The sequence below is a fragment of the Lampetra fluviatilis genome, chromosome 53 (assembly GCF_964198595.1).
Source record: "Lampetra fluviatilis chromosome 53, kcLamFluv1.1, whole genome shotgun sequence".
In the NCBI taxonomy this organism is placed as follows: Eukaryota; Metazoa; Chordata; class Hyperoartia; order Petromyzontiformes; family Petromyzontidae; genus Lampetra; species Lampetra fluviatilis.
This window is the reverse complement of record NC_136327.1, coordinates 7184775-7212319: the sequence shown is the minus strand read 5'-3', so window position 1 is coordinate 7212319 and position 27545 is coordinate 7184775. Positions and strand designations below refer to the sequence as shown.

General features: G+C 50.9%; 1 protein-coding gene across 1 annotated transcript; it reads left to right on the top strand.

The window, feature by feature from the left end:
* The first annotated feature begins 3426 nt into the window (after positions 1 to 3426).
* Positions 3427 to 25179, top strand: LOC144949211 (fibronectin type III and SPRY domain-containing protein 1-like). The gene is made up of 12 exons (XM_078879100.1): positions 3427 to 3501; positions 7847 to 7945; positions 10135 to 10266; positions 10590 to 10691; positions 12874 to 12988; positions 14499 to 14819; positions 17005 to 17103; positions 17402 to 17624; positions 18236 to 18345; positions 18931 to 19221; positions 21282 to 21388; positions 25027 to 25179. Exons 1-12 carry the CDS (start codon positions 3427 to 3429, stop codon positions 25177 to 25179), a joined length of 1827 nt encoding a protein of 608 aa, XP_078735226.1.
* Positions 25180 to 27545: the final 2366 nt, after the last annotated feature.

The following is a 27545-nucleotide window of genomic DNA, read 5'->3' as shown; positions in this document are numbered from 1 at the left end:
TTAAGGCCGAGTATAGTTCATGTGTGAGTTCAGTATCTTTCCCCTTCCCATCATCACCACCACCACCATCGTCATCGTCGTCAATAAATCATTCTTGTCAAGCAGGATCCGCGTTAGGGGCCGTCTATGAATGACGTCACGCGATTTTGGACGATTTTTAGCCCCCCCCCCCTAGTCACACGGCGTCACGAAAAGTCAGACCCCTCCCCCTCAAATATGACGTCACAAAGCTCTGCCCCCCCCCCCTCCCAAAAAATAAAACATGCTTCAAATATCTTTAAACTATTGTCATTGTAGTGCGTGTTTAATGTGGCGCTGCACTTTGATGTTGTAGAAGAAAGCATTTATTAAAAAGTATATTTAATTAAGTAGAACGTGTTGTCTATATTTATTTAAAGTTGCGCATTTTGATGTGACGTCACATTTCTCACCCTCCCCACCCCTCGTCACACATCGTCACAAATGTCTGACCCCCCCCCCCACGCCTAGGTGCGTGACGTCATTTATGGACGGCCCCTCATCATCATCACCAAACATCATCATCATTATCATGAAACAAAACGCTACCGAAATTATACACTCCCGGTTGGCCGATTGGGACGTGTAAAATTAGCATTTTGTATCGTTCAGACACATATGTGATGGAGCCGATGGAACGTGTCAAAATAGTGTTTAATTTTTTATTTTATTTTGCAGAGAGAGATGTGTGATGGAGATGATGGGATGCATGGCGTTACGAACCACTCCACGCCACTACTCCCCATTAATCCCGATGTCGACTCAAATATATCTACATCATTAGACCTCCTTTGAAGATGCTCACCCCGAGCCCTCATTGCTTTGATAGTGCCGCTGTCTTTGAGCTGTACGCCTTTTGGCGTCCTCTGGTCGAGCACCAATTGGGTCGAGGCTCAAAAGAAAGTCGTCCCTTGGTGTGGACCAATCAGTTTCAAGGACAATGCATATATTACACTGGTCAAAAAAAAAAAATTTCTGGCCTGGACTTTTGCAGCTGTTTTAGACTAATTTCAGGGTGCCGATTCCAAATCTGATCTCAGATTTGCTCTATCACATCATTTGTATTCTATCGGCATACCCCATTTTCATTTATTTTACCGAAAATTAACTCTGTCACTTATGATTGCAAGTTGTTGCGAGTCAGTGACTGCTTTAGTGTTAAAATATGGTGCTGCATTTTTAGGAAAGTGTGTTTATAATATAATTTTATGTAGATATCAACATTTATTTAATATTTTTCTTCTGCAGTTTTTATTGAAAATGCAATATTTAATATCTCAAAAAAACTGATGCTAGATTTGGAATCAGCACCCCAAAATTACATTAAAACCGTTGGAATACCTTATGCCAGAAAAAGTGTGTTAACCAGTGTTATCAGAGTGTGTTTTTGTGTGCATTTTGACTGCAAGTATTGTGGTTAATGCAGATGTAGAGGAGTAGAGGAGAGTGGTGGCGTCGCGTGCGCTGTCCGGTGCTGTGACATCACGGGACGTGGGGTCGCACGCGCCGGGCAGTGCACGTGACGTCTCGCCTCAGAGGGTATTTAAGGGAGACCCCGTGACGTAAGCGGGGTCACTGGAGGAACGGGGATAGTGGAAGGGGTGAAGAGGGAACCCTTATAGTGATACCTGTTAATAAACCCTGGCGGAAGCCCCTAACTCACCTCCGTCTCCGAGTACCTCCGTCTACAACAGCAACAACTACTTAACACAGACATGAATCCTTGTAAAAAAAAACAATTTTGTTGCCAGAAAAAAGGGGAAAAACCCTATTATTATCAAATATATCTATTCACATTTAACATCAAAACTCAACGCATTCGCCGATAGAACTCTGTGTGGCCTTATAATAAATACACTGGCTTATAATAGACGACGTTTCGGGCAATTGACAATTCTTCATAGCACATTGACAATGGCTGAGTCGATAAAGTTGACTGCGGGGGCACCAGCAAACCCCAGTCGCCAGGAGGCACTGATTCGGCTAATTGGGTTCGGGTGGTCACGCCCATCCCATTGTGTGCTCGTTTGGCTGAGTGCATGGAGTGTGGCTCCACACAGAGGTCCCACATTCACTCAGCACCAGCAGTGCCATCATCACTGCATCATCAGCACTATCATCACAAACATCATCATCATCATCACCATCATCATCACTGCAACATCATCATCACCATCATCATCACTGCAACATCATCATCACCATCATCAGCACTATCATCACCAACATTATCATTATCACCACATCATTACTGCAACATCATCATCACCATCATCATCACTGCAACATCATCATCACCATCATCAGCACTGCACCATCATCACCAACATCATCATCACCATCATCATCACCATCATCATCATTGCAACATCATCATCATCACCATCATTATCACTACATCATCAGCACCATCATCACTAACATCATCATCACCGCATCATCAGCACCATCATCACCATCATCACCGCATCATCATTATCACTTCATCATTAGCACCATCATCACCAACATCATCATCATCACCATCATTATCACTACATCATCAGCACCATCATTACCATCATCACCATCATCATCAGCACCATCATTATCATTGCATCATCATCAGCACATCATCAGCAGCACCATCATCATCGTCACAATCAGTTAAGGCAAAACAACATGCACTAAAACACAACAGCATCATGACAACAACGTAGGTCATGCGACTATAGTCAACTCAAAGAATGGAACATCTAAAGGTAATGTTTGTTGTTATATTCATGCTACTTTTAACAATTTCAGACGAAGGGTGCAAGAGTTTACGCATCCGCTCTGTCGTCTCTCTGTGTGTCTCTCCGTCTGTCTGTATGACCGTTTGCATGTCTCTGTCCGTTCGTCTGGCTGTCTGCCTGCCCGTCAATGTCTCTCTCCGTCTGTCTGTCTATCTATCTGTCTGTCGGTCAATGTCTCTCTCCGTCTGTCTGTCTATCTATCTGTCTGTCGGTCAATGTCTCTCTGTCTATGTGTCTATCTGTCCATCCGTCTGTCTGCCCGTCCGTCCGTCTGTAACTGGCGGCGTGGGCCACGAAATGAACAAAACCCACCCCGTGCTCGTGTTCGTCATGGCCGAGAGAGCGAGCGAACGAGTGAGTGAGAGAGACACGGAGAGAGCGAGAGACAGAGAGAGAGATAGCGAGCGACAGTGAGCGAGAGAGTGAGCTAGAGGGGGGGGGGGTTTACATAAAGCCAAGTTTTAAAATTTTAAATAAAAAAAAATCCGAAATGATGAACGAAGCAAAGTGCCGAATACACCGAGCATCTTCTTGTTTCCACTGATCGTAAAGAGAGGGAGAGGGGGGGATCACCAAGTGTTGCTACTCTCCCTGCAGAGTCTTCTTAGTGAGTCTCGTTGAACACGCGCAGGCGATGTGGCTTTTAAACGCCATCGTGGTGGGCACCAGCGTGGTGTTTCGAATCGGGCGCTTCTTCTGCCCAGAGACTGTGGCCGCGACACGAACGTTTTCTTGTACAGGGACATTGAGTTATGGGGTCCATATGGGCAAACATTTTTTTGTAATCTATTTGTTTGTGTTTCTCCCTTGTGATGGGAATTTGTAGGGTGAACGTTGAGATGTATAAAGTGCACGGGGTGACCGATAAGGTCTGAATTGGTCTGTAATAAGGTAGGGCACTGATTAAGGGGTTGACAAGTTTGTACTATACACTGCACACTAATATACACTGCTATACCCTATTATACACTACACTAATATACACTACACTATACACTACTATACCTTACACTATACGCTACACTATCATACATGTGAACCCATACGGTTTGCTCCGTATTCTTGTACATGGACATTGAGTTTTCTGGTCCATACGGGCAAACATTTTTTTGTAATCTATTTGTTTGTGTTTCTCCCTTGTGATGGGAATTTGTAGGATGAACGTTGAGATTTATAAGGAGCACGGGGTGACCAATAAGGTCTGAATTTGTCTGTAATGAGGTAGGGCACTGATAAGGGGTTGACATCTATGCAGTGATTCGACACCGACTATGGAATCATTCTAGATTTGAAGCTTTCGTGACTGCAAGGATTCATACCCTTAGGTCTTTCGATAAAGTCACGTAGGTAAAAAATGAAATTAAAATAAAACAATAAAAATCACGACGTTTCGGAGGCAACACAAGTCTCCGTCGAATCTGGCTGTGACGGTCCCACCTGATGACGGAGACTTGTGTTGCCTCCGAAACGTCGTGATTTTAATTGTTTTATTTTAATTTTAATTTAATTTTGTACCTACGTGACTTTACCGAAAGAACTAAGAGTATGGAATCATTGTTTCTTATTTCACATTGGACGAGTGGACGTCAACAGCAAACGTCGCTGCTGTAATTATTGTTGTTGTTATTGTTAATATGTGTACAGCGTGGTCGTTTATCGATGCTATATACTACGCACGGGGAAGTGGAGCTTCGATATGATTCAGGTTAAATGTCCTTTTGTGAATCTTTTCAGTGCGGTATATTTTATTTTCGATGTTTAAAATTAAAAAAGTATATTCCACGTAACAAGCAAAAAGACAGTTCATTTAAAGATAAAACACATTTTGCAAGTGCACGTTTGTCCTAGTGAGAAAACAAATCTCCCCCGTGTAGCCTGTTGGGGCAAGTGCTGTAAGCAAGTAGCACCGGTGAAGGCCGGTATAGGCACACAATGGGGTGGTGTGACACTCACCACGCCCGGCCGTCTTTGTCTCTCCAGAGCTGTATGCTTACGCACCGCACCAGGTATTCCTTTGAGGTTGAGTAGAACTAGAGGAGGCCCAGGACGGGCTCGAATAGTGGGAGGAAGAAAAAAAATACACACAAAGACAAAGATCCCCAGTATAGCCTTAACAGACTGTAGGGGCAAGTGCTGTTAGCGAGCACCTATGAAGGCCGGCACGGGCACACGAGGGGTTGGCTGGCCAGCACCGCGCCCGGCCGCCTTTGTCTCCCCAGTGGCGATGTTTACACACCGCGCCAGGTACTCATTGGAGGCTGAGTCGACCTAGGGGAGGCCCAGAACCGGTTCAGACAATAGTCACCGGTGTTGGGCGAGAAATCGAACTCGGCACGGCGTACGTGTGGTCACAACAGCAATGGATTTGCAATGCAATCTTCAACACTCACGATCTCTCTCTTCACCATCTCTCTATTCAACGATGGCAATGAGACGCTTGTATGGTGATGATGACGAGTTGAATATTAATAACACCGTGGTGTAAAAAAAAAAACCCAACTGTGTTATTATAAATTTCGATTTAAAGCTTTCGTGACTGCAGGGATTCATCTTCTTGGTTCTTTCGGTAAGGTCACGTAGAAGGGAAGTAATAAAATAATAAAAATAAAACATAATAAAAGAATATTATATTATTATATTATTATTTTTATGTTTATTATATATAATATTATTTTATTATTTATTATGTTTTATTATTATTTTATTACTTCCCTTCTACGTGACTTTACCGAAAGAACCAAGAAGTATTATTATAGGCGACGTTTCAGGCAATGGTCCTTCACAGAACATTGCCCGAAACGACGGTTACTATTCACATATATATATTTTTAAGGCCGGAGTGTTTAATATTAAATCATTTTTTTACCAACTCCCATTGCGGCAGATATGAGGAGCTCCTATGCTGAGCGCCCTGCTGTAAATTCTGCCATCACAATCGCCTCCATATTCTTCAAAACGTCAAACTAATAGAACGTTACGATTATTATTATTACGACTACGTCGGTATCATGGTGAGCAGCCAGCCACTTCAACTCGACATTATTTGTGCCCCTGACGGCAATTACGTTGCGAGTTTCGGGAGGTCTGAGACACATATATATTCCGCATAGCAGATGGACGGAAGCAGATGTCGCGAGGAAATGTGATATCATCGCGTGCGATGTGATACGTGTGTCTTCCCAGCACGAGGAACGAGCAAATGCCCCGGTGTATAAAGGAGGGTTAAGCTGACGATGTCTTAATATTCTTTTTAAAAAAAGAACCACGCGCACAAAAGGCACAGACGACCGGTATAGCCTTCGGCAGACTGTTGGGGCAAGTGCTGTTAGCGAGCACCTATGAAGGCCAGAACGGCACACGAGGGGGTGGGTGGCCAGCACCACGCCCGGCCGCCTTTGTCTCCCTAGTGGCAATGTTTACACACCGCGCTAGGTACTCATTTGAGGCTGAGTCGACCTAGGGGAGGCCCTGCACCGGTTCAGATAATCGTCACCGGTGTTGGCCGTGAGCGAGAAACGAACCCGGGTCGCCAGGTTCGTAGCGCAGCGTAGCGCTAACCGCCACACACACAGACACACACGCAGACACACACAGACACACGCAGACACACAGACACACACAGACATATACGCAGACACACACAGACACACGCAGACACACACAGACACACACGCACACACACAGACACACGCAGACACACAGACACACACAGACATATACGCAGACACACACACAGATACGCAGACGCACACACAGACACACAGACGCACGTTCGCGCGCGTGTACACGTATGGCGGTAGGCGGGTGGCGATATTTGACTGTGCACACCAAGGCCGTAATTCTAAAATATATTGGGGGGGACACATCCCTTCCGATATTCAAATATTCTCAAAATGTCCAACCCAATATATTGCTATAAAATATAAAAAAAGTAATGATAATTGCTATGCTGTGTAAATAAAAAGAACAATTTGCTAAACCTTGACCACAATATCTGGACTTGTTTACATATAAATCAATGCATAGATTTCTGTTAATATGATTGTGGTTATGGTTGTACTTTATTAATCCCTAATCTCAAACATTACATACAATGAAACAAGAAATGTAAAAAAAGTAAAAACAGAGCAATGTAATACGTTATTGTAAAAAATAAATAAAAAGTCCATCCCATGTGTTAGTGCATTTTTTTTAATATTTTAGGCAGGAAATTCGTTTTTTTTTTTTGGGTTGGGACCCCCAGACCCCCTGAAAGATTTGGTCACCCCCAATGTTGACTCCATGGCCACGGCCTTGGTGCACACCCAGACAGCCCGTCCGTCAATCCACTGCTGGATGAAGGTCGTGGGGGGTTATCAAACCGCACTGCAGCCGACTGGGCAACGCGGGTCCGTGACTCCGCGTGAGTGCGCTGATGCAGCACTGGAGAGACAAAGGCGGCCGGGCGTGATGCTGGACTCCCCCCCCCCCCCTCGTGTGCCGCGTTGGGCTTGGGGAGCGGTGGCGCAGTGGTCAGCGCGCTGCGCTCGGAACCCAGAGGACCCGAGTTCGATTCCCGCTCACGGTCAACGCCGGTGACGTTTATCCGAAGCGGGCTTGGGCCTCCCCTTAGGTCGACTCAGCCTCAAATGAGTACCCTGTTGCAATGTGTGAAAGAGATTGCCACGAGCGAGACAAAGGCGGCCGGGTGTGGTACTGAACGCACACCGGTTTGTGTGCCACCGTGCCGGCCTTCGCAGGTGCTGCTATTCAGTTTCATTTCATTTTCAGTTTCATTTATTTGGTATAGCCCTGTGAGCCATTCGGCTCTTGAATAGCTCACAGCACTTGCCCCCAGCAGCCGGCGAAGGCTATACGTGGTGGGGATCATTGCCTTAATTCTAGATTTGAAGCTTTCGTGACTGCAAGGATTCCTACTCTTAGTTCTTTCGGTAAAGTCACGTAGGTGATTTTTATTTTTATTTTATAAATTTTTATTTCATTTTTTACCTACGTGACTTTACCGAAAGAACTAAGAGCATGATCATTGCCTTCTTTGTGTTTGTGCGACGCAGGTCGAGGTTCGATCTCTGGCCGAGACGCTCGTGTCGAAAAATGACGACATCTCCAACTTCGTGTCGTCACTGCGGGATTCCCAGCAGGGCCTCGAGGTGGTGACATCATCATCATCAGCAGCAGCTCTTCCCTCTTAGCTAAGCGTCTCCAGTAGCTCCGTGAGCTCCTGACCCCAGCTCCCCTTCCCGTCGCATGATCGCCCACTACGATCCTTGTTGGCCTACACCAGAGACAGTGGTCTTCTTCATGGCCTAGTCTCACCACCCGTTTAACACGTGTAGGCATTTCGCGACCAATATTGTTCATAATCAACGTTTTTGGGTTTAGATCGCGTTATTTATAAATGTGTCGTAACCCTCCACCACCCGACACGGCCAATCAGTAAAAAAGTTGTCACGTTGACAAAAGACAAATTAGTTCACTGTTTTAGCCCACCGGTGTGTTGAAGCGCGAAACCACAACATTTACAATTTGAGTACAATTTGAGTACAAATTGTACATGTTGTGTTTTAACGCTTCAACACACCGGTGGGCTAAAGCAGTGAACTATTTGTCTTTTGTCAACGTGACACCTTTTTACTGATTGGCCGTGTCGGGTGGTGGAGGGTTACGACACATTTATAAATAACGCGATCTAAACCCAAAAACGTTGATTATGGACTCACCACCCGTGTCAGTACAAGGGCAATGCCACACGTATCAGAGAACATTCATAGCTCTGTGTGAGCAGCTGTATCATGGGATGCATTTTTTTGCCAGTATCAAAGTTGTGAAAAATAAGAAGAGGTTTTACCCTCTCTGGCAATAAAGCAGGAGATGCTAAGATGTTCAAACACCAAATAGAAATCTTTTGCAAGGAATCACGTCTGCATTAACCACACATTACTTGTGATGAACACACATGCTCTGATAATGATACAGCCGCTAACCACGAGCTATGAATGATCTGACACGTGTGGGGTTGTCTTTGTGCCGTTCGCCTTTTGGTGGTCTCTGGTCTGACACGGGTGGTGAGACTAGGCCATGAAGAAGGTTGTCTCTGGTGTAGGTCAATCAGTTTAAAAAAACAATGATCTAATAATCATTATTAGAGCCATGTTATGTTTGCATGCTCACCGCATGTACTGTGTGTGGTTAATGCAGCGCTTGATTCCTCGCAAAAGGTAAAATCTATTTGGTGTTTGAACATCTTAACACAACCCACGTTTTATTGCCAGTAAGGGTAAAACAAATATGAGAATAGTTTTTGCACTTTTTTTCTGGCAACAACACAGCTGTGTTAAGATGTTAAAACACCAAACTGAAACCTTCTTACAAGGAATCATGTGTGCATTAAACACAATACTTGTGGTCAGAATGCAAACAAAAAACACATTCTAATAATATTTGCATTGGCTTTGAAACTGATTAGTCAACACCGTTTTGAGACGAGGCTAAAAAGAAAGCTGTCTCTGGCGTGGACCAATCAGTTTCAAAGTCAATGCAAATATTATCAGTGTGTTTTTTGTTTGCATTCTGACCACAAGCATTGTGGTTAATGCAGACATGATTCCTTGTAAGAATGTTTCAGTTTGGTGTTCTAACAGGGGAACACCTAATCTCATATGTTGGTACTGGCAAAGGAGGTCCCATGATGTAATATATTTGTTATTTTTCACTTCGTTTTGCTTGAAGCCATCGCTCCCCCGGGGGGTTGCGCAGAATCCGACTCGAGCCAGGCAATTAAATCCGACTCGTTGCGGACTTACCGGCGCATCGTTGAGAATTGTTCACGTCGTCCTTTGTATCACCAGCCGTATTCCAGTCGTGCTCGTTACCAGGCAAAACATAAAACAACCGCGATGATAGCGCGCATGCACCTCTCCCCGTGTCGCGTGTGTGTGTCGCTACCTGCCACGTGTCTGTGTGAGTGTCACTGACCTGCCACGTGTCTGTGTGTCTCACTGACCTGCCACGTGTCTGTGTGTCACTGACCTGCCACGTGTCTGTGTGTGTCACTAACCTGCCACGTGTCTGTGTGTGTTACTAACCTGCCACGTGTCTGTGTGTGTGTCACTGACCTGCCACGTGTGTGTGTGTGTCACTGACCTGCCACGTGTCTGTGTGTGTCACTGACCTGCCACGTGTCTGTATGTGTCACTGACCTGCCACGTGTCTGTGTGTGTCACTGACCTGCCACGTGCCTGTGTGTGTCACTGACCTGCTACGTGTGTGTGTGTGTGTGTCACTGACCTGCCACGTGTCTGTATGTGTCACTGACCTGCCACGTGTCTGTGTGTGTGTGCAGGTGAACTCGGCGGCCGCCCTCGCGGCTCTGAGAACCGAGTTCGACTCCCTGCGCTGCACTTTGGCGCGTGTCCAGGAGCGCCTCGAGTCGCGCATCCGCCGGGAGCAGTCGGTGCGCATGCACGAGCTGCAGGTGATGCCCCCCCCCTCCTCGCGTCAATCTACCCTGCCACGTGTGTGTCTGTATGTGCCTGCCACGTGTGTGTCTGTATGTGCCTGCCACGTGTGTGTCTGTATGTGCCTGCCACGTGTGTGATTGTGTTGCTGCTTGCCACGTGTCTCTCCCTGCCACGTGAGTCTCTACCTGCCACGTGTGTCTCTACCTGCCACGTGTGTCTCTACCTACCACGTGTCTCTGTTGCCACCTGCCACGTATGTCTCTCCCTGCCACGTGTGTCTCTACCTGCCACGTGTGTCTCGACCTGCCACGTGTGTCTCTGCCTGCCACGTGCACAGACCCAGGTGTCCGTGTGCACAGCGGCCACGCAGGGAACCCGCGCCCTGCTCGCCGCCACGTCCCAGGCCCTCGGCTCCAGCGACTGCGCCCAGCTCGCAGAGGTGACGCGGGCAAAAAAAGACAAAGATCCCCCGTGTAGCCTTAGCAGACTGTAGGGGCAAGTGCGGTTAGCGAGCACCTATGAAGGCCGGCACACGAGGGGGGTGGGTGGCCAACACCACGCCCGGCCGCCTTTGTCTCCTTAGTGACGATGTTTACACATCGCACCAGGTACTCATTTGAGGCTGAGTCGACCTAGGGGAGGCCCGGTACCGATTCAAATAATCGTCACTGGTGTTGGCCGTGAGCGGGAATCGAACCTGGGTCGCCAGGTTCGTAGCGCAGTGCGCTAACCACTGCGCCACCGCTCCCCCACACACAAACCCACTGGCTCACCACAGTGCTGTCTAAATCTGGAATATGTCTCGTGATGAAATGTCAAATAAAAAAAAAATATTTTTAACAATGTACCGGTGAGTTTGTAACAAGTTAATTATTTGCCTATTGTTGTTTTGAACCAAACTGTCAAATGTCAAATCATGACGATGATAATATCCCTTTTTTTCTTCCTATTGCACGCTTCACTAAGGCCGCCAAATATATAAGAGACGGGTAGGTTCCAGCTTTACGTATCTGCCGTGTGTGTGTGCGTGTGTGTGCGTGCGTGTGTGTGCGTGTGTGTGTGCGTGCGTGTGTGCATGTGCGCGTGTGTGCGTGTGTGCGTGTGTGTGCGTGTGTGCGTGTGTGTGTGCGCGTGCGTGTGTGTGTGCATGTGCGCGTGCGCGTGTGTGTGTGCGCGTGTGTGTGCATGTGTGCGCGTGTGTGTGCGTGTGTGCGTGTGTGTGCATGTGTGCGTGTGTGTGTGCGTGTGTGCGTGTGTCATTTCATCTCGGTCAGTGAACCGGTGGCACCTGCTGGGTCTGTCCCGTGACCTCCTGCCAGCGAGCCTTCAACACTTCACGTGGCCTCCACGTGCACCTAGTCTGGCACAAGCGCCGTGGTGACGTCACCGCCACTTAGTGGCGAATGGCGGTTCTGTAGTTGTACGTCTGCATATGCATGTGTTTGCGTGTATGTGTGTGTGTGTATGTGTGTGTATGTGTGTGTATGTGTGTGTATGTGTGTGTGTGTATGTGTGTGGGGAGCGGTGGTGTAGCGATTAGCGCGCTGCGCTACGATCTCGGCAAACCGGGTTCGATTCCCGCTCACGGCCAACACCAGTGACGATTATCTGAACAGGTCATGGGCCTCCCCTAGGTCGACTCAGCCTCAAATTAGTACCTAGTGCAGTGTGTAAAAACATTGCCACTAGGGAGACAAAAGCGACCGGGCGTGGTGCTGGCCACCCACCCCATCGTGTGCCTTGCCGGCCTTCATAGGGCCTCGCTAATAGCACTCGCCCCAACAGCCTGCTAAGGCTGCACGTTCAATACCTACATGAATACTATCCTTTCATAATAATACAACATCTAAAGTCAATCTAGCTTTGAAGTTTTCGTGACTGCAGGGATTGGTTCTTTCGGTAAAGTCACGTAGGTATAAAATAAAATTAAATCACGACGTTTCGGGCGCAACACAAGCGTCCATCATCAGGTGGGACAACCACAGCTAAGAAACAATTGCTGAAGTTGTTGAATTGCCGAGATTCTGGGTCAATTGTCGAGCCGGTCTTCACGGCGTATCGTCTTGTCCGCGCTGTCTCGCCCATCGGTAAAACGCATGTCTCGTTCTGTCTTTGGTCGACGTGTCTCTCTTGCACGCTCGTCCGCATCGCCCGTCTCGTCTCTTTTTTTCTTTCAGTTCTCGCAAAGGGGACATTTAGTTCACACAATCTGCAACAGAATCGTGAACGAACCGTCGATGCGTGCATCTCGAACGTAAACATTATACATACAGGGACTTCTCTACTTACGAACGAGTTAGGTTCCCGAGGTCTGTTCGTAAGTCGAATTGTTCGTAAGTCAAACTTTACTCCTGTCGATTACCCAACATGTTGTAAGGCGTGTACACTGAACACGGGGAATGGCTTTAAACGTCGTGTAGATGCCACCGGTTTTCTGCCACCACCGCCATCTGTTGTGCGGCGGTTGAACTTACGACTCTCGATCCGTATCTCTAAAAGTTTGTAAGTCGAATGATCGTAAATAGAGGAGTCCCTGTATATATATACCTGTGTATATTCCCCCCCCCCCCACTCTCTCCGTCTCGTCGCGCGGGTCGCCCCACCGTGACCCCAGCGTGCAGGCGAGTGCGGCGTTCCGCGTGCCGCTGGTGCGCACAGTGGCGCAAGACCTGCGCCACTTCGTGGTGGACCTCTCCCAAGAGAAGGCCTTGCTGGAGCAGCTCACCTTCCTGCCAGGTGAGGGGCGATCAAGCCGAGCAGCTCACCTTCCTGCCAGGTGAGGGGCGATCAAGCCGAGCAGCTCACCTTGCTGCCAGGTGAGGGGCGATCAAGTCGAGCAGCTCACCTTCCTGCCGGTTAAGGGGCGATCAAGCCAAGCAGCTCACCTTGCTGCCAGGTGAGGGGCGACCGAGCCGAGCAGCTCACCTTGCTGCCAGGTGAGGGGCGATCAAGTCGAGCAGCTCACCTTCCTGCCGGTTAAGGGGCGATCAAGCCAAGCAGCTCACCTTGCTGCCAGGTGAGGGGCGACCGAGCCGAGCAGCTCACCTTGCTGCCAGGTGAGGGGCAATCAAGCCGAGCAGCTCACCTTCCTGCCAGGTGAGGGGCAATCAAACCGAGCAGCTCACCTCCCTGCCAGGTGAGGGGCGATCAAACCGAGCGGCTCACCTTGCTTCCAGGTGAGGGGCGATCAAACCGAGCAGCTCACCTCCCTGCCAGGTGAGGGGCGATCAAACTGAGCAGCTCACCTCCCTGCCAGGTGAGGGGCAATCAAACCGAGCAGCTCACCTTGCTTCCAGGTGAGGGGCGATCAAACCGAGCAGCTCACCTCCCTGCCAGGTGAGGGGCGATCAAACCGAGCAGCTCACCTCCCCGACAGGTGAGGGGTGATCAAGCCGAGCAGCTCACCTCCCTGCCAGGTGAGGGGCGATCAACCCAAGCAGCTCACCTTCCCGACAGGTGAGGGGCGATCAAGCCGAGCAGCTCACCTTCCTGCCAGGTGAGGGGCGATCAAGCCGAGCAGCTCACCTCCCTGCCAGATGAGGGGCGATCAAACCGAGCAGCTCACCTCCCTGACAGGTGAGGGGCGATCAAACCGAGCAGCTCACCTCCCTGCCAGGTGAGGGGCGATCAAACCGAGCAGCTCACCTCCCTGCCAGGTGAGGGGAGATCAAGCCGAGAAGCTCACCTCCCTGCCAGGTGAGCGCCACCCCCTTGCTCGAACAGCTGACTTTCCTGCCAGGTGAAGGATCGCTGCCCAAACCTATTTCACCAGGTGAGGCCCACTGAGCTATGGAGCTGTTTTTCAGAAGCGACCTGGTCATCACAAATGATAGCTCAACAAAAGTGGCTCATCATCGTGTGGAAATTTAGAGCAAGCAGCCAAAAATACTGTGAACGCGTGACGTTGATTCTAAATGTGTCTGGAGGGGGGGGGGGGAACCGGAGGATCCGGATCAAGGATACTTGAATCGAGGGTCATGCTGCGTTGTGTTTGCGGTTGTGACGTTTGTCGTCGTGACGTTTGTCGTTGTGAAAAACGTCGCCTGACGAAGCTGGTTGTAATTACTTGCGAAACGTCGTACTCAGATTGTAAATGCTGTGGCTTGGCTCTCCAACACACCGGTTAGTGCTGTACTAGTGACGAATTGGCCACTTTCGGTTGACGTGACAACCCTCACTAATTGGCTGTGTCGGGTGGTGGCGGGTTTAACGACACATATATTAAGTCCGTGACGTCTGTCTGCAGTTCCGCGCGCGCCGGAGTTCGTGTCGTCGCGATGCCGCCTCGCCGACAACGCCGCGGCCCTCTGCTGGGCCATGCCCCCCGCGCCGGGCACGTGGCCACCATCGTCAACGTCCTCGTCGACGTCGTCATGGACGTCACCGACGTCCTCGTCGTCGTCATCGTCGTCGTCATGGACATCAGCGCCGTCGCCATGGTCACCGGAGAAGGTGAGTCACTACGAGGTGGAGTACTGCCGGTCGGACTCCGCCGTGCCGCCGCCAGCCGAGACTCAGCGCTGGACCCCAACGCCGCCCGTCAGCGACACTCAGCACCGCCTCGCAGGTGAGAGCCCCCCCACCCCCCCACCCCCACCACCCCCCCCACCACCACCACCACCCCCCCGCCACCCCCACCCCCACTACCCCCACCCACCCCCACTACCCCCACCACCCCCCCCCACCACCACCACCACCCCCCCCACCCCCACCACCCCCACCCCCACCACCCCCACCCACCCCCACCCCCACCACCACCCCCACCACCCCCACCCCCACCACCCCCCCCCACCACCACCACCACCCCCACCACCCCCACCCACCCCCACCCCCACCACCACCCCCACTCCCCCCACCGCCACCCCCACCCCCCCCACCCCCCCCCCCACCGCCACCCCCACCCCCCCGCCACTGCCTTACCTGAGCACAGGTCAGAGGTCGCAAACGGGTTTTGATTCCTTACCCGTACCCGTACCCGGCCGCACCAGGGTCGCAAATGGCTACCCGTACCCGGCCGGGTACGGGTAGCCGGGTATCGGGTATGGTACGGGTATCGGGTACCCGGTTGCGACCTTTGGCACAGGTGCTGCGCGCGTGTCCGTGTAGGTGTATGCGCGTGTGTGTCGTATGCATGTGTGTGTACGTAGTGGTTAACGCGCTGCGCTACGAACCCGGTGAAACGAGTTCGATTCCCGCTCACGGCCCACACCAGTGACGATTATTTGAACCGGCCCTGGGCCTCCCCTAGGTCGACTCAGCCTCAAATGAGTACTTGATGTGATGTGTAAACATTGTTACTGGGGAGACAAAGGCGGTCCAGCCTTTATAGGTGCTCGCTAACAGCACTTGTCCCAATATTATGTTAAGGCTATACGGGGGATCTTTGTCTTTGTTTTGTATATCTATGAGACCTTTTTGCCAGGATCCAAAATGATTAAAAATAGGAATAGGTTTGACCCTTTTACCCTTTTCTGCCAGATAGGGTAAAACCCATTTTTTTACCCATCATATATATGTATGGAGAACTTTTGCGGCCCTGCACAAAGCCAACCGCGCTAATCACAGGTGGCTATCTGTCGTGGGGAGCGTTAGTGTAGCGGCCAACAACACCAGTGACGATAATTATCTGAACCGGTCCCGGGCCTCCCCTCGATCGATTCAGCCTCAATTGAGTAACTGACGCGGCGTATAGTAGACGTCGCCACTAGGGAGACAAAGGCGGTCGGGCGTGGTGCTGGCCACCTACCCCCTCGTGTGCCGGTATTCGTAGGTGCTCGCTAACAGCACTTGCCCTAAGAGTCACGCTATATGAGGGGGGGTCTTTGTTGTACCTATTAACCCTTAACACCTGGGACTGTCTCCTACCTATCCCGTCCCGTGAACCGCCTGACAGCGCTTCACGTCGCCCCAAAGTGCACCTAGCCTGGCACGATCTCCCCGTGGTGACGTCACCGCCACTCGGCGTCGTTTATTCCGTGCCCACAAAGCCCCCCCTTTGTTCTCCGGCGCCGTTCGTCCGGGGGGGGCGGGGCGGGGGGGCAGCTGTCATTAGGGAAAGTCGCCCCCCCCCCAACTCGCACCACCGTGAGTCGTGATGCACCCCCCCCCCCCCACGCGGGTCCAGCCCAGTTACCATTAGGAGCCCATCGCGAGATGTCCACAGCCTGGGGGCTTCACCCCCCCCCCCACCCCCCACCTCCACTCCACAACCCAGAACATCAGCGATTCTCTACTGGTGCCGTGACATGGCCATTATGGCTCTCTTGCCAGATGTCCATCCCCCGGGGGGGGGGGGGGGGCGGCTGGGGGGGGGGGTTTGACCGTGAATATCGGAGTTTTTTGGTGTCATTGGGGGCTTGCCGGGAAACGGCAACCACGAAGTGTGGTGACGCCGGCCGGAGCTCCGCGCGACGACGATGATGATGATGATGACGATGATGATGACGACGACGACGATGACGACGACGACGACGATGATGATGACGACGATGATGACGACGACGATGATGATGACGATGATGATGACGACGACGACGATGATGATGACGACGACGATGATGACGACGATGATGATGACAATGATGACGATGATGACGATGACGACGACGGCGATGACGATGATGATGACGACGACGATGATGATGATGATGATAATGATGACGACGATGATGACGACGATGATGACGACGATGATGATGACGATGATGATGACGATAATGACGATGAACCGCGTGCCGTCCGTGCCGTGGCAGGGCTCGAGCTGGAGGGCGCGTACGTAAGCTTCCGCGTGAGGGCCTGCAACAAGGCGCTGCGCGGGCCCTGCTCCCTGCCCCTCACCCTGGAGACCCACGGTGCGTGCCGCCCCCCCCCCCCCTCGTCGTTTCGCGAGCCACGCGCGTGCCGTACGCTGAACTTCTTTCGCGCCGTACGTGGGAGACGCAGGGGCAGGAGAACGAACCAAGCCAGCCAACTTATTCGCACCTTCCGAGCACGTTGTCTGCGCGATCTGATAATGAATCGACGATAAGGAACGTCCAGGGTCGGAGATGGCGCGGGTCAAATCATCACCTTGCGCGCCGCTGCGATGAAGCGGATCTTGACGATTACGACGACGCTGATGAGGACGACGCCGCCCTCGTACGTGCGCAGCGTTCGTCTTCGCGGTTGACGGGGCCTCGTCGCACCCCAACGTGCGCGTCGCGGGCCTCGCGCTCGAGTGGGACGCCCTGGGCGGCGCCGTGGCGCGCGCCGCCGGTGAGACCAGGACCGAGGCCGGGACCCCACGCGGTGCCTCCAGCCCTGGAGCGACGAGGAGAGCGAGGGCCCACTCCGCCTCCACGCCGCCGCCGTCGCCCAAGGGCTCGCCTGTGAGGTGGGGGTGGATCGCCGCGAGACTTCCCGTGGGCACCGTGGAGGTGCCGTGACCCCAGCGAGCAAACCGCGGGCTCGTCTCCATCGGCGTCGTCTGTGTGCGCCAGGGGTGGGGAACCCTGTTTCTTGCCGAAGGGCCGTTTGGATATTTACATGACACCATTCGCGGGCCATACAAAATTATCAACTTAAAAATTAGCATGTTATATTTGGTCAAACATTTAATTAACTCACCCTAATGCGATGGCTGGAACTGCTTCTCTTTGGCGAGGCGTGTGATGTTAGCTGGTGTTGACGATGTTGCTGCTACTCGCAACTGCTTTTCCAGGTTTTCTCCTAGATTTGTTGAATTTCCCGCCTGCGGTTGCCTTGGCAGGGCCACACCAAATGATTTCGCGGGCCTCGTCCAGCCCACGGGCCGGACGTTCCCCACCCCTGGTGTACGGGATGGAAGCGTTGCTCGCTCAGCACGCGAGGGGCTTTCTCCGGGCCCCTGCGGTTTCCTCCCACCTGTTAATTCGCTGAACACACCTTGACATGTCGAGGGCCGCAGAGCTTGGGCAATTGTTGGCATGTCGTGCGTGGCCCGCGCCGCCGTTGTCATCACTCCAGGGCGCCTCCCGGGTCCCCGGGGTGGAAGGCGGCGTCCGGATCGTGCCGCCCGCCGTCACCGCGCTCCGCACACCGGGGGCGGTTCACGGGAGAATCCTACACAGCCCTGGGTGAGACACCCTCCTCCTCCTCCACTCACCTCCTCCTCCATCCTCCTCCGCAATGGTGGAGGTGGGTGATACACCCACCTCCACCCTCCTCCACCTCCTCCTCCACCCTCCTCCTCCTCCTCCTCCACCCTCCTCCACCATCCTCCTCCACCCACCTCCTCTTCCTCCCACGTCCTCCACCCTCCTCTTCCACCATCCTCCTCCACCATTGTCCACCTCAATGCACGTGCTTAAACGCATGCATCGTGAGTGTATGGATCGTCTTTAAACCGCCAAGATCGGGCAAACCTCAGGAGCGGTGTGACAATGCAACATCGGACCCAAAGGTCCGCACGGACGCGTTCACGAGGGCCTCGCTCTCTGCAGCGCCATCTGCTCGCGTGATCCACCAACCCCTCCCGAACACGGCCACTGGCGGGCGGGGTCGGCGCTTACCGCCACGCGTCCCCGTTGAGCCGCCAAGATTACCGGCACCTTCCTTTTTGTCTCATCACCTCCAGGACAGTGTCCCCAGCTGCGCTCTCTCCGTGATCCGTCCACTCCCCCGTCCCCCCACCTCCGCTCCCGTCCCCGCGGACGCTGCAGGCAACGTGGCGATCGCGCGCGGCCAGGCGTACTGGGAGGCCACGGTCAGCGCCGGCTCTCGGGCCGTGGCGGTCGGCGTGGCCTACCGCTCGCTCGGCCGCTTCGAGGCGCTCGGCCGCACGGCGGCGTCGTGGTGCCTGCACTGGGCGGCCGGGCCCCGCGTCCACTCGCTGGCCGTCAAGCACGACAACCGCGCCAGGGCCATCGTCGTCGTCGCCCGGTCCGCCGGCCTCGCTGCCGGCGGGGAGGCCGGAGGAGCCACTCCGTCGTTACCCGCCCTCGCGCATCGGGGTGCACTGCGACTACGGCGCCGGTGACGATCGTTTGTCCCTCTTCGTCCGTTCGTTCCTTCGTTGGTTCCTTCGCCTTGCCCGCTCGCTCGGTGTTCTCTTTGTCGGAACGCTTCGGTTTTGTGTTGTTTCAGTCATGCTCTCACTCGCGTGCTTACTAACACTGTGTAACACGATTTTTATTCCTGGGTAGTAAGTGTTATTTTTTAGGTTTTCCTCTTTTTTCTGCCAACAAAACAGCTGTGTTAAGATGTTAAAACACCAAACTGAAACCTTTTATAAGGAATCATGTCTCCATTAACCACAATGCTTGTGGTCAGAATGCGAACAAAAAACATACTCTGATAATATTTGCATTGTCTTTGAAACTGATTGGTCCACACCAGAGACAGCTTTCTTTGGAGCCTAGTCTCAAACGGTGTTAGACCAGATTCCTTGTAAAAGGTTTCAGTTTGGTGTTTTAACATCTTAACACGTGTTTTGTTGCCAGAAAAAAGGGGAAAACCTATTTTCATATTTTGGTACTGGCAAAGGAGGTCCCATGATGTTATTTTCTAATTGCTTATGCTGCAAGTATAGACAATGGCTATTATTCCCCACAAACTTTGCTTTGTGGCCAGGACTTTACGTGAAGGAATGACACAAATGCACACCGCGTTCTCTCATCGAAAATAGGTACCTTTCAAAATATCACTGTCCTGGTCACAAAAGCAATGTTTGTGGGGAATGATAGCCATTGTATGTACTTTTGAGGCAGAAGCAATTGGAAAATAACACGTACTACCCAGAGGTATTGCTGATTGACGTCCCTCGCTCCAGTGTTCATAAACACCCGAGGATCCAATCATAAACACATTAACTCATTCACCTACCTACCCACCCACCTACCTACCCACCTACCTACCCACCCACCTACCTACCCACCTACCTACCCACCCACCTACCTACCCACCTACCTACCCACCCACCTACCTACCCACCTACCTACCCACCCACCTACCTACCCACCCACCTACCTACCCACCTACCTACCCACCTACCTACCCACCCACCTACCTGCCCACCCACCTACCTACCCACCTACCTACCCACCTACCTACCCACCCACCTACCTACCCACCTACCTACCCACCCACCTACCTACCCACCTACCCACCCACCTACCTACCCACCTACCTGCCCAACAACAACCGCCATTCGCCACTAAGTGGCGGTGACGTCACCACGGCGCTTGTGCCAGGCTATGTGCACGTTAAGGCCACGTGAAGTGTTGAACGCCCGCTTGCAGGAGGTTACGGGACAGACCCAGGTGCCACGGGTTGACTGAGATGACTGGCCGATGCACCTGTGCCCCCTACTCAACACACTCAGTCAGCCGCCCATCCACCTACTCACCCTCTCACTCACCTAACAATTCACCTAACCACTTACCTACCTACCGCTCGTCAAACTACCCAATAATTCCCCCAACCCCACACTCACTTATACAGTTATTTATAGGACTTCATCTTCTTGGTTCTTTTGGTAAAGTCACGTAGAATGGAAATAATAAAATAATAAAAATAAAACATAATAAAATAATTCTCACGACGTTTCGGCCACAACGCAAGCAGCCGTCCTCCGGTGAAGAATAGGTCTGTCGAGAAGACAATCGTGAGAATTATTTTATTATGTTTAATTTTTATTATTTCCATTCTACGTGACTTTACCGAAAGAACCAAGAAGATGAATCCCTGCAGTCACGAAAGCTTTAAATCGAAATTTATAGGACTTGTTAACAAACCCTCACTGTGGGTGTGTGTGTGTCTCCGTACTCCAATTAACGACTGCCCCTTCGGTAATCCACTGCAAGATGAAGGCCTCCCTAAGCCGCGTCATTCATGGGGGCTCCTTGACCATACTTCACCACGCCGGTTGGGGGGGATGGCCGTGTACCCAATCAGAAATCACAAACTCAGGTCGCCGAATTGATCGTGTGTTGCGCTAACCGCTGCGCCACCACTCACTCCCCTGCATCTCGAGACCGCGTGGATGGTCCTTGTGTGTTTGGCGTCTCGACAGGGACGCTGTCCTTCTACGACCCGGAAGCGATGCAGACCCTCTACACGTTCCGGACCAAGTTCTCGCAGCCGCTTCACCCCGCGTTCTCGGTGAGCAGCGGCGGTTCGGTTCGGTTCGGGAAAGTTGTCGCCGGGAAACGTGGGAACGTCCGTCGCCCATCCAATAACACTGGTCAGCAAACAAAATAAAAACATTTTTTTCTGGCCTGGACTTTTGCAGCTGTTTTAGACTAAGTTCAGGGTGCTGATTCCAAATCTGATCTCAGATTTGCTCTATCACATCTCATTTTTATGCTATCGGCATACCCCATTTTTATTGATTTTAACTCTGTCACTTATGATTGCAAGTTGTTGCGAGTCAGTGACTGCTTTAGTGTTAAAATATGGTGCTGTATTTTTAGGACAGTGTGTTTATAATATAATTTTATGTAGATATCCACATTTATTTAATATTTTTCTTCTGCAGTTTTTATTGAAAATGCAATATTTTATATCTCAAAAACCTGATGTGATAGACAAAAACTGATGCCAGATTTGGAATCAGCACCCCAAAATTACCTTAAAACCGTTGGAATACCTTATGCCAGAAAAAGTGTATTGACCAGTGTTATCAGTGCCGGCCCGAGCCTCTTGGGGGCCCTAAGCAGAATTTGATTTGGGGGCCCCCCTCCCACCACGCAGACTCATCTGTGCTAGAAGATTATTGACACAAATGTCACACTATAATGTTATAGCGAATATTATAAACGAATACAATTGCGCGCACCTGCCCGCGCCCGCGCCCGCGCCCACGCGAATTGTCAATGAGCCGTGACATCCGTGAGCCGTGACAAAGCAGCAGTTGTCGACAGAATTTTCTTGTCTTGAATCATTTATTCATTCATTCATTAATTCATTTATATCACTTGTTTAAGTTATTTAATTGTAAAAAAAAAAAACGATTCGGGGGCCCCCTGGTGGCCAGGGGGCCCCAAGCAGCCGCTTAGTTCGCTTATGCCTCGGGCCGGCCCTGAGTGTTATCAGAGTGTGTTTTTGTTTTCATTTTGACTGCAAGTATTGTGGTTAATGCAGACATGAATCCTTGTAAAAAGGTTTCAGTTTTGTTGCCAGAAAAAATGGGAAAAACCCCCTATTATCAAATATATCTATTCACGTTTAATATCAAAACTCAACGCATTCGCCGATAAAAATCCACCTTATGCGCCCCGTGCAAAAATCCACTTCGCGATGCGACTCACGACCGCCCCACACCATTCAATGCGTTTCGGAATGTGCGTCGCGAACCGTGGAACTGCCCAGAAACCAAATCCGAACACGGGACAGACGACACTCGATGACGGGGACAATTTGGTTCTGGAAGTGAATCACAATCCCCGGTTCGGAGACAAAGCCATTGGAACCCACGGAAAGTGGCTGGGGTGAAGGGGGGGGGGTCGTTGCCCCCCCCCCCCCCCCCCGTGGCTGACTGCCTCTCGCTACGAACTGCACCGTGCCCGTCGTGACGTCTGTGTGGGACGTCCCGAGATGCGATGGGTGTTGTTGGCACGCCGGCGTGCGAATCCGTACACACGTCGTGGTGCTAACCGTGGCGTTGTTCTCGCCTTCCCAGCACCCCTGATCACTGCGGTTGGCTACGTGCGGTGCGAAAGAAGTTCAGCGTACAGTAGAACCCCCTACCTCTTAACGGCGGTGATTGCTTCCACGAAACCGGTCGTGGAGTGATTCGGTCGTGAAGCGAGTGTATAGGAGGTGCACGTTAATGGCTTCACGTGTTCAGATAGCGTCGAAAGTTAGCCCTTTCTCACTCACAAAACGTACTTTATACTATTTAAACAGTGGACATGAATACATAAAGATACTAACAACATTATAAACACATAATACCTGCTATAATCACCCAGGAATGTCCTTAACGCTCGTGACGTCACTCCAAGTCGACCAGCCCCCCCTCATTAAGCTTCAGCAGTTTCCCTGCTGTGCTTGTCTCACCTGATGACGGCCGCTTGTGTTGCGATCGAAACGTCGTGATCTATAGTTTTCTACCCACGTGACTTTACCGACAGAACCGACGAGTATGGATTCCTGCAGTCACGAAAGCTTCAAATAAAGATTGAATCATGAACAGGTTACGTCCTCCACATAGACCCGCCCGTCATTAATAATCATGAGCAGATGACGTCACTCCATATCGAACAGGCCCCCTCATTAATAATCATGAGCAGATGACGTCACTCCATATCGAACAGGCCCCCTCATTAATAATCATGAGCAGATGACGTCACTCCATATCGAACAGGCCCCCTCATTAATAATCATGAGCAGATGACGTCACTCCATATCGAACAGGCCCCCTCATTAATAATCATGAGCAGATGACGTCACTCCATATCGAACAGGCCCCCTCATTAATAATCATGTGCAGGTGACGTCACTCCATATCGAACAGGCCCCCTCATTAATAATCATGAGCAGATGACGTCACTCCATATCGAACAGGCCCCCTCATTAATAATCATGAGCAGATGACGTCACTCCATATCGAACAGGCCCCCTCATTAATAATCATGAGCAGATGACGTCACTCCATATCGAACAGGCCCCCTCATTAATAATCATGAGCAGATGACGTCACTCCATATCGAACAGGCCCCCTCATTAATAATCATGTGCAGGTGACGTCACTCCACATGGGGGCGAGGCCCCTCCTCCCCCCCCCCTCGGCGTCAACTCACAACCCTCACTACAAAGGCAGAACCCTCACGTCACGTGGTCTCCGTAACGCTGTTGAGACATCGAAGTAAAAAGGACGTCGTGATGAACAAGGGATTATAACCTTTAAATGAAATAAGTCTGTGTCACCGCGCACTTACAAATTGCACACGAATGGATGCAATGAATATCACGTCGCGGACTGCGTTTCGCTTGCAAGTTTCAGTTTTACTGAAATACACCCGTCCCTGGACGGGCAAAAGGCGAGTATAAAAATAAACATGGTTAATCAATGCATGAATTAATATTTAGTGTATCTATAACTGCCCGCCACTAACAGGGGAACGGTCGGCAAGCGAACACATTGGACTCTATCGAGGCACTGCACTACTATACACTACACTATACACTACACTACTATACACTACACTATACACTACATTACTATACACTACACCACTATACATTACACTATACACGACACTACTATACACTACACTACTATACAATACACTACTATACACTACACTATACACTACACTACTATACACTACACCACTATACACTACACCACTATACACTACACTACTATACACTACATTAAACACTACACTACTATACACTGCACCAATATACACTACATTATACACTACACTACTATACTGCACCACTATACACTACTATACACTACTATACACTACACTACTATACACTACACTACTATACACTACACTACTAAACACTACACTACTATACACTACACTATACACTACACTACTATACACTGCACCACTATACACTACACTGTACACTACACTAAACACTACACTACTATACACTACACTATACACTACACCACTATACACTACCATACACTACACTATACACTACACATGGGCTCCATGGAGGCCCTTCGTTAAGCGATTAGTCGTTAACAGGAGTGGTCGTTAAGAGGGGCTTCTACTCTCCACGTCCAAAACATCCCTCTGAGCCCCCCTGCCTGCTCCCCCCCCTCTGCTGCATCCCCCGCCCACCAGGTGTGGTGTGGCGGCCTCACGGTGCGAGTGGGTCTGCAGGTGCCCAGCGCGCTCCGTGCCCGCCAGGGGGCGCCACACTCTGCGCGGAGCCACAGCGAGGGCGAGGGCTCCGTGAGCGGCGGCGGCAGTGGTGACCGCCTGCCCTCCCCATGACCCGTCGTGGCTGCGCTCCCCCAGCAAACACCCTCGACCCCGGCTCGACGCGATTCTGTTCTACAACAGCCGCAGGCGTTTCTGTAGACGACCTCGGTGGGGAGGTCGATCAATCTCATTCTGCTGTGCCAGAGGTCGCAAACGGGGTTTGATTCCTTACCCGTAGCCCGTACCGGGCCGCACCAGGGTCGTAAACGGGTGCGGGTATCGGGTACCCGATTGCGACCTCTGGGATGAAGCCATGTTGCAGGCGCGGGTGGGTTGATTCTAGGAACTTGAATTGTGAGAAGAGACAAGACGTTGGGAAATGAGTGACAAACGGTTACTCACCAGTGACTCACGGTCTACCCGTACCCGGCCGCACCAGGGTCGCAGCCAGGTATCGGGTAGGGTACGGGTATCGGGTACCCGGTTGCGACCTCTGTGCTGTGCCCCCCCACCACACCATTGCCTGGACACGAACCCCCCACCCCCACCCTCCTTGGGTCATCTTCGCGAGTTGGATCGATAATTGCGTGAGATGCCACAACCCGACTTGTCCACCCGAGGGCGCTCGTGACCGTCAAATGAAATGTGTTGCACGGCACGAAGAAGTGGTGTTTTTTTTTAACGGCAATGAACAGTTTATTATAGCATCGAATCTTGTTCAGCAGGCAATGTATCCAACGCTAAGTTTAATCAATTCCAGGTTGCAGGGTAAGCAGAAGTAAATCTAAATTATAAAATAAATTAACATAATTGGTGAATTCTAGATTTGAAGCTTTCGTGACTGCAAGGATTCGTACTCTTAGATTTTTTTTTCGGTTAAGTCACGTAGGTAATAAATAAATAAATAATATTGCTTTTTTTCCTTTTTTTATTTCTATTATTCCAATTATATTATTATTACTTATGTTTTACCTACGTGACTTTACCGAAAAAAAACCTAAAAGTATAATTGGTGGATCCGCGTGTCGACCTCGGAGGTGACACACCGACAGAGGTCAAAACGCGTCCATTTAAAGCAGAGAATTGTTGCGATGATTTCTAGTGCATTGCTAAGGTGGCGTGACTCTTGGGACAACCATCACGGGGGCGGGGGGAGTCGAGTCAAGGACGCAATGAATGGGGAAAGGAGAGGGAAGGGAACCCGAGATGGAAGTTCCCACCGCCAAAACGGACAGAGAGGAGGAGGAGTGCCGGGCAGGGAGGGGGAGGAGGAGGAGAATGAGTGGTGGGATGGGAGGGAAGAGAGGGTGGTGGTGGTGGTGGTGAGGGATGATAGGGTGGTTGTTGGTGGTCGAGGTGGTTAGTGGTGGTGGTGAGGGATGAGAGGTGGTGGTGGTGATGAGGGATGAGAGGAAGGAGCGAGCAGAAGTGAGCTGCACGTAGGAGGAGGAACGGCGTCTGTTTTCACAGTGGGCGGGGCGAGGGGAGGGGTTCAGATTGGGGGTGGCAGCACCCAAGTCACGTGACTTATGGGAAGCTCGAGCCGATTTAGAGACATAGATGGTCGCGACTGATGTGCATCCCACGATGTTCTAGAAGGGCTGGAGTGGCGAAATGTGGCAATAAAAACTGCCCACTCGATGCTCTTAAAGGGAACATTCTGAGAGCAAAGATTTAGCATTTAAAATCCCTCACCCGCGATTAGGGGGAAAGTGTCTAACTGTTTGTTGTTGGTGCCTGGGTCTAGTTCACAATGTGTGTCTGCACAACCCTGCAAATCCACGCACGCCATTTCCCCCCCCCCCCCCAAGTTGCTAGAACATGCTCCCTGTACAGTGGCTCTCTTCTTCACTCTGCTGTCCGGCTATGGAACTGCCTCCCAGAACACATTGCCGGCGAAATCACCGATTCTGGTCTTCCAGTCCTTAAAATTCCGAGCTCACACGTGGACATCTCTTAACTGCACCACCACACGCCTTGTAGGGGCCGGGTATTTGAGCTGCAGTGAACCAACGATGATGCCGACCGGATGTACTCATGTCGATGCTATTGTTCACAATTGCACCCAATTAAAAATTAACCCGTAAAAACAAAGTTTTTCACTATAAATCCTTTATATGCGTGGCATCGGTTTTATTTTATAATTCATTTCTGTTTTTCTTGAGTAAGAGTTTCATTTTTATCACATTGGTATTTTAAATTAAATATGAAATTATTTTTTTCCTAAAAAGTGGAAAATTTTGGAAACATTTTTTCACGAAAATAAATTGTCACGCACAACGAGTCTGTGTGCAAAATGTCAACTCAATTGGATCACGGGAAGTGGGTTAAAAAACGACCGAAAGATTTGCACGGTCGTAAGCGCGCAAGCAAGCAAGCAAGTGAACTTAATATAAAGGATTTTTAAAAAAAGGGTGGTAAAGGCTGCTGGCTAAGTT